The 16433-nt window shown below is 37.1% G+C and overlaps 1 protein-coding gene across 4 annotated transcripts in view; it reads left to right on the forward strand.

The window, feature by feature from the left end:
• The window catches only part of MACROD2 (mono-ADP ribosylhydrolase 2), a 1127501-nt gene that overhangs the window by 545382 nt on the left and 565686 nt on the right, over positions 1-16433 (forward strand). For all 4 annotated transcript variants that reach the window (XM_026668493.2, XM_087948725.1, XM_026668495.2 and 1 more), the window contains exon 6: positions 239-360. In XM_026668493.2, the coding sequence (XP_026524278.2) occupies positions 239-360 (122 nt within the window). The remainder of the gene's footprint in view (positions 1-238; positions 361-16433) is intronic.

A 16433-nucleotide genomic window follows, 5' to 3' on the forward strand; every position in this document is an offset into this window, starting at 1 on the left:
CCATGGGCCGTGAGTTTGACACCTCTGCCTTAGAAGGTAACCCAATACAGGACTTGGAAGAATTATTTCCTTACTTCATGTCTACCTCTTACATCATGTGACTCACAGGGTCAGGGACATTGTCGTTAATCAGGAAAAATCCTCACGATCAGAGTCCATCTGCTGATTTACCAATTTTCCTTTGACATTTTGTACGATTTTATTCAAGTTTTGATGTTGATTGTGTTATTCTTTGCAGATGTTATTCACACTGTGGGCCCTATAGCTCGAGGACATATTAGTGATATCCATAAAGAAGATCTGGCAAATTGCTATAAAACCTCCTTGAAACTGGCAAAAGAGAAACTCATCAGATCAATTGTAAGTATGGACTGATTGATTAATTAATTGACAAACTCAAACTCCTGCCAGGAGTTGTAACCATAACCATGTGTCATAACAAAAAGTATTAAAAAGAACTTCCCATTGCAAAAGTTTATTTATTTATTAAATAGTTTTTCCTCCCACCTTTATTACTTTGTAAATAACTCATGGTGGAGAACATCTAACATTCCTTCCTCCTCTTATTTTTCTCACAACAATCCTTTTCAGGTGGGTTGGATTGAAAGACAGTGATTGGGTCAAAAGTCACTCAGCTGGCTTTTATGCCTAAGGTGGAACTAGAACACATAGTCTCCTTATTTCCAAGGCAGCACCTTATCCAGGGGTGGATTTCTACCGGTTCTGTCCACCTCTGCAGAACCGGTAGCTCTGAAGAGCAGCAGACATAGAACCGGTTCTATGTCTGCTGATGTTTTTGTCCACCCGCCCACCTGGGCTCTTACCTGATCTTTATTTCCTGGTTTTTCAACTTCAACTGCCGAATGAGGCATAGCTGCAGTTAAAAAAACAAGAAAAGAGGGCTGTTTCAAAGGCTGCTTCTCAGCACGCAGCGTGCTAATGACGATTAACAGGCGCGTGCCTTACAGCGGGCAGGGAAGCTTGTAAATCCCGAACTGGTAGTTAACGCTGTCGTATCCCACCCCTGACCTTATCCACTACAGAGTTAATATAAAACATTAAATAAACAGATGTTAACATTGCAATATGTTAGTATCTGCGCTGGGCAACTTTGATACCTGGTATGTGGATAATTGTAAGGCATGTTTCCAAAATGAAACAGTTTGTAGTTGCTTGAGTGGTATTAGCAAAAAGCAACATGGGAAAATTGTATGTTAAATAACTTAGAAAGCTGTGAAGAAAATACCAATTAGCTCTAACTTAATGGCAACCTTAGACTTCGTAACTTTCAGCAGGAGAGTCCTCTTTCTCTGGACTTGGGTTTTTGTTTTCTCTTGATCATATTTCCAAATCATTATTGGCCGTAGCTGGCAATAGAAGAACTGAGCATGCCAAGACAAAGCATAGTGCTAGATTCTTTTTGTAACCTAAGGTTTTGTGGTACAGCTCAGTTCACTTGAGAGCTGAGTGGAAGCCAGCCATTTACAGGACACTTAAAGAGCCTCAGCAGTTCTGCAAATAGACAGTAAATAAATCATAAAAATTAATAAGCAAGCATGGCCATCAGAGCTATTAGAAAGCATATCTAGGGCTAGACCTGACATCACATTTCAATGATATGACTCAGTGAAAAATCAAATTATTCTCTAGTAAAACAATATGAATTTCAATGAGAAAATCAGCAGCTTTCAGTAGAGTTGATGGCCTTTCCATACATTTCCAATCAATGTTGTCTGTTAGAATCCATCATCTAATCCATCACCTATACAAGTAAATGGTTCTCAGACAACTGGCTGTAATATCTCATTTTATTCACCAAGAAACAGAAGACAATAATTCAGTGGCTGAAGGAACAAGTTAAATTTCAGTTAACGTAAGAAAAGAAAGATCAAGGAAAAAATTATTTTACATAGTGCATAAGTTCTTCTGTTAGTGAAAAGATATAATGATGGTGCCTAGCATAAGATGAGTTTAGTAATGAGGTGGATTTGTGGAATTAACATTTATTAAATATGTTTTTTTTTTTTTTTTAAAAAAAAACAATAGAGCATATCCATGGGAAATAGACAAGGTATCTTGATACTGGTGGCATATGACAGAGATAGTTTTATTAATCATTTTCAAAGAGTTTTGAAAAGTAACAAGTTTCTTGTAACTGAATGCCTTACGTATTAAAAATTACATAACCATTTTTTTTCTTAGAATGTTGCTGTAAGGAACCCCAAGGTGCAGTCATCCAGAATTACACTTTTATGGAACACTAGACAATCTGTGATCCATTGGATCATCATTATATATATATTTCCTTACCTAATCAGAAAAACAGAGTAACCATGGGTGGGCAAAATATCACTGGGAGTAGGAACAACTTCCTGGTGGCTTCCCCATTGAACTTTTTTTGTGGAAAGGTGACAGCATACGAAACCTCCCTCCCAGCCTTCTACCCTCTTTGCTTCCCTCCATTTCTCCAAATTTCATTCATTCGAAATAATGGGTGAAATACTTAATTTATGTAACAATATTTTTAATATGAACTATATGCTTGGTTCTAGGAATAATCAAACATATTATTGTCAGATACTCATTTGATAGGAATTAGCATTCCTGTCAAACAGACAACAAATGGTCAAAATTGGGAGCGTCCTATCAAATTCTGTACCTGTCAATGATGGTGTCCCTCAAGGCAGTGTTCTAGGACCAACTCTTTTCATACTCTGTATAAATGACCTCTGATCATATTAAGAGCAACTGCGTTCTCTTCGCTGATGATGTAAAGCTGTTCAACACCACAGACAATACTGCTACCCTTCAAAAAGATCTTGACTATGTATCAGAATGGTCAAACAAATGGCAACTTCAAATCTCAACAAATAAATGCTCTGTCCTACATATTGGCAAAAAAAATCAGAAAATAAAATACAGGCTGAATAGTCAAGACCTTGTTGATGATCCAAACTCTGTCAAGGACCTTGGAGTACTCATCTCTAATGACCTAAGTGCTAGAGCCCACTGTAACTACATAGCCAAAAAGGCGTTAAGAGTTGTTAACCTAATCTTACATAGCTTTTTCTCTGGTAATATTACACTAATAACTAAAGCATACAAAACATTTGCTAGACCAATACTCGAATACAGCTCATCAGTCTGGAAACCACATTACATATCTGATATTAACACAGTTGAGAAAGTCCAGAAATATTTCACAAGAAGAGTTCTCCACTCCTCTACTCGTTGCAGAATACCTTATGCCACCAGACTCGAAATTCTAGACCTAGAAAACCTTGAATTACGCCATCTTCGGTGTGATCTAAGTATGGTATATAAAATCATACATTGTAATGACTTACCTGTCAATGAATACTTCAGCTTCAACCATAACAACACAAGAGCACACAATAGATACAAACTCAAGGTTAACTGCACCAAACTTGATTGCAGGAAATACGACTTCAGCAACAGAGTGGTCAATGTCTGGAATGTTCTACCTGACTGCGGTTTCTCCCCCAAACCCCAAAAACTTTAACCTTAGACTGTCTGATATTGACCTCACCCCCTTCCTAAGAGCCCTGTAGGGGGCGTGCATAAGTGCACCAACGTGCCTACCGTCCCTGTCCTATTGTTTCTTTTTTTTTTCTTATATGTATCCATGTATTCATAACTATGTTTTTACTTATACCTATTATCTTGTAAGCAATTGACAAAAATAAATAAATAAAAATAAATAAATAAATAAATAAACAAACAAAGGATCTGACCCATGTACGATAGCTTCCTATAATCAATTGAAAGTGAGGGTATAATATATATAGGTGTGTGTATGTGTGTATCTATCTTAATGGAAAATAATGTAGCATGATCTATTTAATTATTAAATTTATATGCTACCATCACTTTGCAAAGTGACTTTGGTTGGCTTTATTTATGGATCTATTCCTGGGTTGCCTTCCATGATTGAATCGTGAATTTGGAAAGGTCCATTGAGGTCATTGAGTCCAACCAACTAAACAAAAACATGCCCAACAAGTGTCTACTTGAACCCATTAAATAGATGGAAGCCATCAATTCCCTATTACTGCTGGGTTGTAAATGGTTAGTAAAAAAAAAAAAAGTAATTGGTTAGTCTCATTGCATTCCAGTTTTCTTCTGTGGCACCCAGGATTATAAACAAGTAGTTATAAGCATCTGCCTGGAAGAAAAACAAAGATGGGAGGGAGGGAAGCTGTCAACACAAATTTTCTTTCATATTCATTGTATTGATATTGTGCAAATCTTTTGTGGTTTTTATGTTTACTATAGACATTGGGGGATAATTTCAAAAAGAAAACAGCTCATAAAATTTTAAATAATAATCCAATTGCCTGTCTCTCTGTATACATTCTAGTTTCTTTTTAAAAAAATACATAATGCAACTTAAAATACATAAAATGCATTTGTCTAGTGTTTGTGAACATCCTTTTTAGACCTTGTAAAGGTATGCTGTGCATCTATGACTTCTAGAGCAAAAGACTGCATTGTAGCTAAATTTATTACTGGCACATTCCAGTCATTAATTTGATTCATTATTTCTGAATTTAATGTTTGTACTTGTACATTTAAAAATCTCCACACACCCAAATACTTTGCTAGAAGCCTGTTCTTCTTTAGTGCTTGAAGTGTTTTGAAATAATGCTAATATGCTGAAACTTCTTAATACATCAAGGCTTTCTCCCTGCGTGTGTTTGACATGGGCTCAGGTTGAAATGTCAGCTAAAAGTCTGAGGTATTGTTCAGCTGAGACTCTGAGGCGTGTGTAGACAGCAAGCTCTGAACATGAAACAAAAAGGGTTATCTAAAAGGCACTGTGGAAACAGGAGATAAAGTTAGCATTCTTTCTCTTTCATTCACAAGACAGTCATTTGTCAAGACTGCTCCGAAAATGGAAAACTTTTATACAGTGGAAGAGAAAAGATGTCTTTGGTACAATATAATGTGGAATAGTTTTTTTAAAAAAAAATATTAAAACTGAAGGCAGTTATTAATGTATAAGCAACTTAGGTCCCTCTGAATTATGTAATTCATCTGAAGTTTCTGGGAGTTGGGTGGCATAAAATTTAATGAACTGTTTATTGTTATTTTTATAAGTTCTGTCTGCTGAGAATTATAGGGAGGGAGAAGCAAGAGTGAAAGAGATCTGTTTCCTCAATATCTCTCTCATACCTTATTTTTGTCTTTGCCTTTTCCTACCCCCACTTCAATTTTTTTGCTGTTCTCACCCCTTTCTGGCTCAAATGGGAATGAAAAGTGCATGGTAGCTAAAGGAAATACACAACTATGTGAGTTGATGACACTTGAAGGAATCAGAAATGCAAGTGATAACAAATGTATATATTAGTAAAATATCAGTAGGACTTCAGAATAACGTCAGAGGAAATCAGTTGGTTTAATCTGAAATGAATCTGTATCCAGTTGCATATAGACATCCAGTTCTCTTCTTTTTTCAATTAATAATATAAGCTGACAAGAAATATTTTAAAATAGTGGTAAGCTATGAGTGTAAACCTAATGGCATATTCTATAGCTTCAACAATTACCACTCCCTGTGCTTACCCTCACCCTCACCCTCATCCAACCCTAACCCTAACCCTTATCCTTATTTGGCTTATCCTTATGTGGCAATGCAGGTATATGATTCAAATCCATAATAATGAAAAAGAAAGAAAAGGGTGGCATATATTGTCAGGTGTAAAAGACCAGGTCCACACGTGAAGATTCAATTAAATTGATTTATTGCTAAACAGCCTATGGACAGTAGTCCAGGTTACCTTCCTCTTATCCAGAGAAGTTAGCACCTACTTGGAATTAGATAGGGATTGATCTTAGTTCATTTATGGCTACATTGAAACTCTAGGGTGATCCCTCTTTTAACTCCACACCCCCAGGTTCTGCCACTCCTTCTTCTACATATATTGATTTTCTGTTTCTCATTTTATCATCAACAATAAAGCAAATTTTAAAATATTCATTAAATATTTTTTTTTAATTTTTCAATTTTTATATCACATTGTAAGCAGGAAACGAAAAGTATTGGAATGACCTCTGATTTTCCTGGAAATATTAAGGCATCAAAAAATAGGAGTGGTATTTGACAACAGGGGCCTTTATTAAATTGGTTTGTCATCTCAAACCAGTAAATTTGTTAAGATTCTTAAAATTTTATATGTAGTCCTCACTTACTAACCATTTATTCAGAGACCATTCAAAGTTACGAAGGCACTGAAAAAAGAGATTTATGGCTCTCCCTCAAACTTGCACTTGTTCCAGCATCCTTGTGGTCACGTGATCATGATTTGGGCATTTGGAAATTGACAGATATTTGCAACAGTCACAGCACTGGTTACACAATCAGCAATTGCAATTTTCATAGCTGGCTTCCAACAATTACATTCAGTAGGGAAAACAGCAGAAAGTTTCAAGCTGCAATCATAGGATATTGTGCTTAATGAACATAGGTGATTCACTTAATGACTGCAGCCATAAATTGGCATGGTCATGTGGCATTTTACTTTATGACTGCATTACTTAGCAATGGAATTGCTGGTCCCAATTGCAATTGGTATGTGAGGCAAGGCAATGTATGAGAGAATCCAAAACCTTTTCCTTCTTTGCTACTACTGTTGCTCATGACATATTTATGTATTTACAGTTCTATAGTCAAACTAACCAGGGTATTCTACTGTCATCGATAACGGATATCTGTGAATATCATAACCAAATTTAAGTGCACAGATTAACATCTTAATAACCCTAACCCTATCTTTAACTAGGCTTGAATCTAGAATTGCATTCATAGTGTTACAGAATGCTGACAAATAGAACAAAGTTCTATTTAAATAAATAAACTATCCTATTATGTATAGTAATATGTTTATATCAGCATGTACTATTATTATAGTATAAAGCCTCATGTGGCTATGGGCTACCTTTGCAGCAGAAGAGGTCTTTTTATGATGGAGTTCATTTGGGATTCTTCCAGGCCAAAAACTACTGTTACAGAACCATATTTCTTCTAAAATAGTGTGCTTTCATCCCACTTCAGTCTGATTCGTTTTTCAAAGCTCATTGATGATTGCACTGGAATGAAAGGCTGGCAAGTAGACTGGCTCTTCAATAATTCCTCTCCAGACAAGAAGAAATCTTATCCTTGTCTACAAATGCTCCAGATGTCTTCTCCTCACAAGGAGATCCCAAGACAGTTTACAGTTCTTGGAGATGAGGGAATAATCGTCTTGCTCAAACTGTAGTCCGTGCCTTTGAAAGGACACTAAGTTCTCATACTTCCTCTCTAATTCCTTTTGGAAATTACTTGTTAACTGCTTTACAGCTATTATTATTGTACAGCACTGAGTGTGTTTCCTTCACTCTTAAATGAGCTAAATTTTAAAAACTTTTTTTTAAATAGTGTTTTTTTTAAACAAAGCATCAAAGGAGTGATTTTGGAAAGTTATAAATAGACTCAGGATCCAGATAAATTTAAAATGGAATTAACTACAATGAATCCTTCCCTTGGGAAAAATGCTTTTGTTTTTATTTTTAAAAAAATTAACAAGACTTTAAAAAATCGACATTACAGACCATTAAAAGGAACTAAAAAGTAGAATTACAAGAAACAAACATTCAAACTCAACTTACAATTACACAGTGAGGCAAAATATTTTAAACGATGGATCCAGAAATTAATTTTAAGGTTGTCTGCCTCTATAGATAGAGTGTACCTAAAAGATGTTATGAAGGAGAAACAAGTTCTACCTAACAAGATCAAGACTAAGGTTGAAAGTTGATTTACAAATGACAAGCCACAAGAAAGGCATGGAAAAGGTTGTTACACTAGACATACAAAAGAAACTGGCTGATGTCTTGATAAGTAAAAGAGATATATATACACAATAAACCAGGATAATTGTTTTGCAGGTAGTCATGTTGACTTGGTAAAATAAAAGATGGAGTGTGGATTTGTCTTGATAAGGCAAACACTAAAAAGTGGAAGAACCCTGAATACTGTGTGAGGCAGATATTTACACATTTCTTTGCTTTCACTTAGTTGCCTAAGAAGAAGCTGGCACACAACAGCTAAGGTATAGAAATATCGAAATTATAAAAATAGTCAAGCACGACTTCAGCTGTTCTGGTCACATGCCTAACCCCTTTGGAACTTCCTATGGCCCCAAAGGCTTGCTGAGGCCTAATCATCAACTCTGCCATCTCAACATATGTCCACTTTAGGCACTCATCAGAATCATCAGTATCCTGATTAACAGAATGAGCTGAATAATTTTGCCTTATTGAATTTATGAAACAGGCTTTTTAATGTTTCGAAGAATTTTGTGAGAAACTAAGTCACTTCAAATGTTTCTTTCATTTTTCTTCACTGTATTCTTATTTTTTTCTCTTTCTCTTTTTTCATTTTTTCTATTTTTTTCTATTTTTTATTTTCTGCTCCTTCTATGTTTTATTCTTTATTGTTTTAGTTCTTTCAGTTTGTATTAGTTTTTACTGTTGTAGTTATAATTCTTAATAAAATTATTGTTAAAGAAAAGCTCATTGTATGACGACGGTCCCCAACCTTTCTGGCATGGGGGGTGGGTGGGAAGAGGGGATGGTTTTTCATGAGGGACAGACATACACAGATGCTGCTCATGTGAGTAGTGCTTCCTATGCAAGCGCCCACTGCTTGTGCGAGTGGGGCTGCCAGCACAAGGACCTGCCACTGGTGTGAGTGTGACTGCCAGCGCAAGTGCCTGACACTCCTGCAAGTGGGGCTGTGAGCACAAGCACCTGCTACTCGCATGGCCTGGTTCTGAATGGGCCATGGCCCGGTAGTGGACAATGGCCTGGGGGTTGGGGATCCCTGTTGTCTGAGACATAGGCAACAATTTAAGGCTCAATGATTTAAATATGCATTAAGTCATGCATTTTTAATGGTTGGACAAACAGAGTGTTGAATTTCATTAAAATGTTTATTCAAAAGTATTTCCTTCTCCTTTAGAACATTTAGTACATTTTTGTAATTTGCCATTTTCAAACTGTAAACAAAACATTTTTAAGGACTCAGAAGAGAAATAGTTGAGAAAAATCAACAAGTAAGGCTTCGTTACAACATATGATTGGAGCCATCATAAAAATATGGAATGAGGCAAGAATTATATTATTAGGAAAAGAGAAACTTGTGGAGCACACTCTGATAGTGTAGCAAAATTACAACATATTTATAAGTTTCTTTTTATTTCTTAGTTTAAAAAAAATCTATGAAGTATTTCTTTTAAAAATAATTTTGCACATAGGAGGAAAAATCCTGATTATTATGTTTTCACAAGGATTATTTTTTATAAGGTAGAAGGGAATTGATTTTCTTTGTTAAATATAAGCATGTTCAGTTTTAAAGGTGACAATTATTTAAAAAAAGAAACACTTTTGTGTATTATGAGGAAAAATATTGCTGATAACATTTAACAAACTCCCTCTAAGAATTGTTCTAGTTAGGCAGGAGCATGACAAGTGGAACGAGTGGTAAGGATTTAATAACCAGCCCTGTCAGCTCCATTGCTGCTGCCACACTGCATTGCTAGATGCTGAACAGTTGGACACAGTAGTATTCTCAATTGGATTGCAAAATTCCCCAAAATTTAACATTGAGCTCTCACAAGTACAAGCCAGCTCCAGCACATCATTGACTTGAACATTTCTTAAGTCTTATCTCTACTTTAAGATCTAGGTTGAGAAATACAGATAAAAATACTTGCCACTTCTAATTCAAATTAGAAGAGGAGCCAATCCCAAACTTTTGTTGTAGATGGTTTATAGTTGTACCACACAGTCAATGTTGTGTATTTTTTATGTATTCTATGAAAATCATCTCTCAGAAACCCCAGGGAGCTTTTTCTAATGTTTGTATACAAAATTGTTTTTTGTTTTTTTTAAGTATGGCTTTTACATAAAAACTTAAGCAAGATTGATACAAGTAAAAGGCTGGAGTTTCAGATGCAAAGATAGTTCTTGTCTACTTTGGAGTTATAGAGAAACAGCACAACATGTGCACTTCCTCAGTCCTCCCAGTATGGGCACGTGGTCGGTTTCAGCCTTTTAAACAGTTAACCATCATCCAAATACTGTAAATATTTTACCATTTGCCAACCTTCTTGCTTTGGAGAAAAATGCTAGGTATTGTGCATAGAGATAAAACAAGTAAAATGACTGGAAAGTTAGCAGGAATTGTTTTCACTCATCTTTTCATGCACTGCCCATCTAAATTGCAAATGTGAAAGGTTTCCTTCTCTCTTCCCCCTCCCATGGCTGCAGTTTTCTTTCCAAAATAAAATCCAGTGGTTCTCTTTCAAAAGCTCCATGGATTATAAGTGACACAGAGAAAAGCACTGAGCAACAATTTATGCACAACACAGTTGAATCCCTCTTTTAAATGAATAACCCTATTTAAGAAAATAGTGTACTTGGGCAGAACGAGAGTGAGCAATTTTGATTCACAAACTGTCATATTACCTGTCACTTAGCATTTTAACTGGATTTTAATTTAAATGTTATGCAAATAAATTTATATTTTGAGTGTGAGCCAGCTGTCAGCTTTCTTGGAGGCATGGTTTGATTGATGACTCAGGCCTCCACCCCTACTAACTAGCCAACTGCAGAACTTTCAAAAAATTGTTTAGATAAAAAAACTTTGCTGTAAATTAAATGAATTCAAACTTAGGCAAAAGGTTGACTACCACACAAATGTCATGATGGCAATCACAGCAATGAAGTCAAAGCCCTGCCCCTTTGAACATACGTTTAACCTTGAAGGATATTCAATAGAGGTGGTCTTCTATGGGACTGCTGTGACCACTGTCTTAACTCTGTTCTATAGACACTTGCTGAGTAAAAATACAAAAGTGGAATGGTTGGCGTGGATTTATATAAGAGAGAATGTTAACCCCCAGGGTTAAATGTGTAAGATGAACAGCCATATACAATAGATCAATGATAGATAAGATGATAGATGAGAGATAGATGAGAGATAGATGAGAGAGAGAGAGAGAGAGAGAGAAAGAGAGAGAGAGAGAGAGAGGCAGGCAAGCAGGCAGACAACATCAGCCATCACCACAACAAATGAAATTCAGTGATCACATTTTTATGTTCTCTATTTCCTGGAGAACTCTAGAAAATTAATGGAGATTAGTTGGAGCTCAATTTGCACTCATATCATGTAAAAATTAATCAAGAAAACTTAACACTTCCTTGAAAAAATAAAACAAGCTGAGGAAAAATTATCTTTGGCTCTTTAGGATTTTATTGATCATATTTTTTCTTTACTTATATTAAAAATAGAAATTAAAACTTTTTAAAGGCCGAATAGCTTTAAAAATGAGCAATAAGAATTCAGTCGTATCAGCTTCTTTCAGTTCTCTGAACTATTTTGAGCTGATGGTATTTGAACAGCAAACTAAGCACTTGCTTGTTAATTTTTGAACCCATCTATTTAACTGGATTGTCTGTTTTCCAAATGATATGTTTGTAATTTCATTTCTCCATAAGTCTCTTGTTCTATATTAAATTACCATGCATTGTGAGATATGACCGCAGCAATTTTTTTCATATTTATTTTGTCTAGTTTATTTCATACTACCATTATAGCTCCATTTGTACTTATCACAAATAGGAATAATTTGTAGTTAGGTATATCTTCCCACAAATAGGTATAAAGAGCCAATGAAGCTTATTATTACCATTTTTTGTAGAATATATAAAACAAGAAACTGGATGGAGGAATTTGAACTTTTCACTAGTTGACAAAATCTTTAGGCATTTTAGAAATAAATATTGAATAAAGATCAAGGAGTCACTGCAGATTTTAGTCCACTAGTCAGGGGTTGGTGCTCATTTCTGTTTGTAGGCCATTGAGCCAGAGTTGTTCAAAGAGGTTGCTGTTTATGTAGTGAGCATTACATCATACCACTGTGAAGAGCTTGCAGTGAAACACAGAGCAGTGTTACTTTCCCACCGAAGTGATACCTGTTTATCTACTTGCATTTACATGCTTTCGAACTTCTAGGTGGGCAGGAGCTGAGGCAAGTGATGGGAGCTTACTCCATCACTCAGGGATAGGACTCAAACCACCAGAATATAGACTTTTTCTGACGTCTTCTAAGCTTCTGAGCCACTGCGCCTTTATGTATATATTTGATAATATTCTAGAAATCAATACTTTATATATTTTATACCAACATTTGTTACTGTTAGAATATAACAGCCATTCTTTTTGGATAATTAGCATTTAGAATGCAGAAGAAAGAATGTATATCTAACTGAAGGGACTTAAATTTAGACTTTCTTTTTATTGTTCCAACAATGGCAATTTAACCTAAAAAGGCTCCTGGTGACTGCCTGGATTAGTCTCTACATTATTCTTGGCAAATTTGCTTGTTTAAGAAGTGGTTTGCCATTTGCTTCTTTTTCAGGCTGAGAGAGAGTGACGGGTTCAAGGTCACCCAGCTGGCTTTATGCCTAAATTGGGATTAGAACTCCACAGTCTCCCAATTTCCAGCATGATCTTTAAACCACTACACCAGACTGGTCTTTGAGATTATTATTGTATGCCACAGTATCTTCAGAGGTAATTGCTTTGTTGTGCTCCATACTGCCGTTTCAACTGCTCTCCCTCTAGAACTTGCCATATTTTATTTATATAATCCTAGATAAACTTGACTGTTTGTAAAATAAACATATCTATCTCAGTAATTAAAAAAAAAAGTACTTCCGACATAAGAATCTCCATTTTTTTGCCTTTGCATTGTCCTTTGTACTTCTTGATTTCTCTGGTGTCAGTGAGTATGCTTTGAACACTTCTAATATTGAAGTTTGTGCTATAGTTTTAAAATTGTTTCAGAACTGTGGTCACCAGGCTGTCAAGCTGGTATTGAGAATTCGTTGTTGTAGGAAATTGATCTAGGCATAGTTGTTTTCCAGATTTGGTCTCAACTGTTCTATAAATATTTGTTAGACCTCAAGACCTGTCAAATAATTGTTTGGATCCTCCTCAACAGAGCCACAAGCCATTAAACAAAAGAAAAAATATTTTTATAAAACCAGTATCCTCATGGTTTAGGGCCATCTGGTCTGAATTAAAATAAATTTAAAATGTGTGTTTTCTCTCTCAAGCTCCACTTAATGGTGTTAAAATAGAACCACTTCCATCCTTTACTTTAATAATAGTTTAGCTCTCAGGGCAGAGTCATGCCATTTTATTAATGCCCTCCTTAGACTTGTAATCCTTAATAATAACTTCCATTATTTATTAGTAACATAATTAAAATATAATAAAGATAGTTAGATATTCTAAAGTGTTTGCTTGCGTAGAGACTGGGCCTGCTTTTTTATTTACTTCTGTGGCAATTTTTATTCTGTTTTATTCTGAAATAAAAGTAGTATTATGTAGTATCTTCAACTTCTCAGGTGGTCTTCCTTCCCAGCATTGATCTAACCCAGTGGTTCCCAAACTTTTTCAGTCCACCGCCCCCTTGGTGCTACAAACTCATCCTCAGTGCCCCCCACCCAGGGGTGGGATTCAAATTTCTGTGGGCATGGCCTAATTTGAGGGTGTGGCTTTCTGGTCACGTGACTGGGTGGGCGTGGCTTGCTGGTCACGTGACTAGCTGGCGTGGCTTGCTGGCTGGGCATGGCTTGCTGGTCACATGATGGGGTAGGTGTGACGGTGGTCATGTGACTGGGTGGGCGTGGCCAGGTGACTGGCAAACCAAATACAAGTGGTCCTCACTTAATGGCTGGTTGTTTAGCAAGTGTTCTAATTTGTGACTGGCCTCCCCAGAGATACTTGACCCGTTTTTGGAGTTTTGACAGCCATGCACACACATACACACACACACTCCCTTCTAACCCTACTGGAGCAGGTCATTGCACTAGAATCGGCAAAGCATCTCCGATTAGATTCTAGCAGTGAATAAAATCTAATCAGAGATGCTTTGCCGATTCTTGTTGATTTGTTTTATTTGTATCTCGTTATTTTATGTTGCTGAGTTACATTGACATGTGTGTCCCTTCTTGTGCACAACCCAGAAGATTTCGTGATTCTTTGCAGCAAAAATTACTGACCTCTGGCTTTGCTCTACTTTTCAAACCGCGTTCTAGGTGCCGGCCCCACAGGTCCACCCCATTGAGCCCACTGCATTGGAGGGACCTGCCCAAGCAAGTCAAGTCAATGGGGTGAGCCTGAGAGAGGGAAAGAGGGAGAAAGAAGAGAGAGAGAGAGAGAGAGAGAGAAAAGGGAAAGAAAGAAAAAGGGACAAAGAAAGAGTGGGGGATGGAAGGAAGGGACAGAAAGAAAAAGAAATAAAGAAGGAGGGAGGGAGGGAGGAGAAAGATAATGAGATATCTATTCTAGTCCAATCACCTGCTCCAGCAGGGTTAGAAGGGAGTGTGTGTGTGTGTGTGTGTGTGTGTGTGTGTGTGTGTGTGTGTTCTCCTTGTAATTTACCAGTACATTTTGGTTTTGCCTTCTTCAGAATTGGCACAGTAATACATTGGGGAAAAGTAATTTTTAGGGTAGAGATCTGGTCCAATGGATCCTGTTTAAAGCCTCAACAAAATGTGAGAGCTTCCTGATATCTTGACCATGTTTTGTCCACAAAACTTTTAATAGAAGCCAAAGATGTTTCAATGTGCTGGCAAAGATGTTTCAATGTGGAAAAGGGCCTCAGTCTAAACTAGGCCTCATTTCAATTAGATGCACCAGGTCTCCCTCTTTCTCTCTCTCTCTCTCTCTCTCTCTCCTCCCTCCCTCCCCCCCTCTCTCCCTCTCCCTCCCAACACCCAACATCCAGCACCAGCCTTCCTTGCCTTTCAGCAACCACAGTTCTTCCCCTCCCCTTCTGGAGCTATGTTCCAGCTCCTCGCACTGTCGGCAGCAACAGCAGTTCTTTTTCGTCTGTCTAAGTGGCCAGCTGGTGAGCAATCAGCTGCTCAGTGAAGCCTGGCTGTCCCGGACCTCTTGCAGCAGCCACAGAGGCCTTTCCTCCTGACCGGAGGCTCGATCTACAGGCAATCAGCTGTTGAGCGGCCAGCTGACAAGCGGCAGTGGAGCACAGCACCTGGAAGTCGTGCTGCTGCAGCTGCGGTCTCATCCGATGCTCCCGTCACTCCTGTGGCTCCATCGGCTTTGTTCAGCTACCTCGCTGGCTTATTTTGGACCCCCACCCCCTCAGGTATGTCGAGCCCCAGATCAGGGCTTGACAATTTGTCCCTTAATCCATTTTAAATTTCCATAATTCAAATTCTTTAGAAATCTTTTGCTTTCAATTAGTTTTAAATCCTTATAACTATTTATTTGTGCTTCATTTTGATCTTGTCCCAAGCTGAAGGAACACTCACCAGATGGTCTAATTCAAGGTTGTCAAACTCGCATTGTCACAGTGTCATCACATGATGTATTGGGACTTTCCCCCCCTTTCCTAAACTGGGTGGGGGTGGGGGGCCAGCATGTGACACATCTGACCCATAGGCCACGAGTTTGACACCCCTGGTCTAATTGCTCTGCTGTTTAGAAGATCTCTGTAACTAGCCAAATAATTACTTTGCAAATGTGTGGTAGTATGTAGGGTTTGGGTTGAATTCAGTGTCAGCGTTCCAACCAAACTCTGCATCCCAATTCAGCTCTCAGAGACAAAGTCCATCCAAGTAAGAATTTGTTAGAGAAGCCATATTGGCACATCTGTGAAAACCCGAATCTGAAATTGCATTTCCCCTGCTATATTAAACTCACATCCAACCCCCTTACTGATGGTCCTCAAGTCACACTCTCCAATCCACCTCCATTCTGAACTCCCACCAAATCCAGTCACTCCCCTCCAAACTTCAGTGACTTGTCCTTGAGCTCTGGCGAAAGAATGTTGTTATGGCTATCCTTCCTTCTTGCTACTCTTTCGTTCCCACAGTCACTCATCGTCCCTGTGGCAGCCCCAAATCTGACTCAAAATGGATCCGGGGCTAACACTCAGTGTCCTTAAAGCAGACTCTGACTGTGGTTGAGAATCTGCTGTCTTTTCCTCAATTTCCAGGGCTCTATTTGCAGCCTGCAGATTTTTTACAACCTGTGGATTTTCTTGCAAAAAGCAGAAAATGAACCCTTCAAAACAGACCAAAATCAATTATATTTCTAACTTTCATTATATTATTATATTATATTATATTATATTATATTATATTATATTATATTATATTATATTATATTATATTATATTATATTATATTATATTATATTATATTATATTATATTATATTATAATTATTATATATTTCTAACTATTTCTAACTATTTCTATTATATTTCTAACTTTCATTTTTCCCTGGCACATTTAGGGAATTTAACTTTTTTAAAAATCTGATTGCTACAT

The sequence above is a fragment of the Notechis scutatus genome, chromosome 1 (assembly GCF_049901735.1).
Source record: "Notechis scutatus isolate UNSWTSFEM ecotype Mainland chromosome 1, rNotScu1.2, whole genome shotgun sequence".
In the NCBI taxonomy this organism is placed as follows: domain Eukaryota; kingdom Metazoa; phylum Chordata; class Lepidosauria; order Squamata; family Elapidae; genus Notechis; species Notechis scutatus.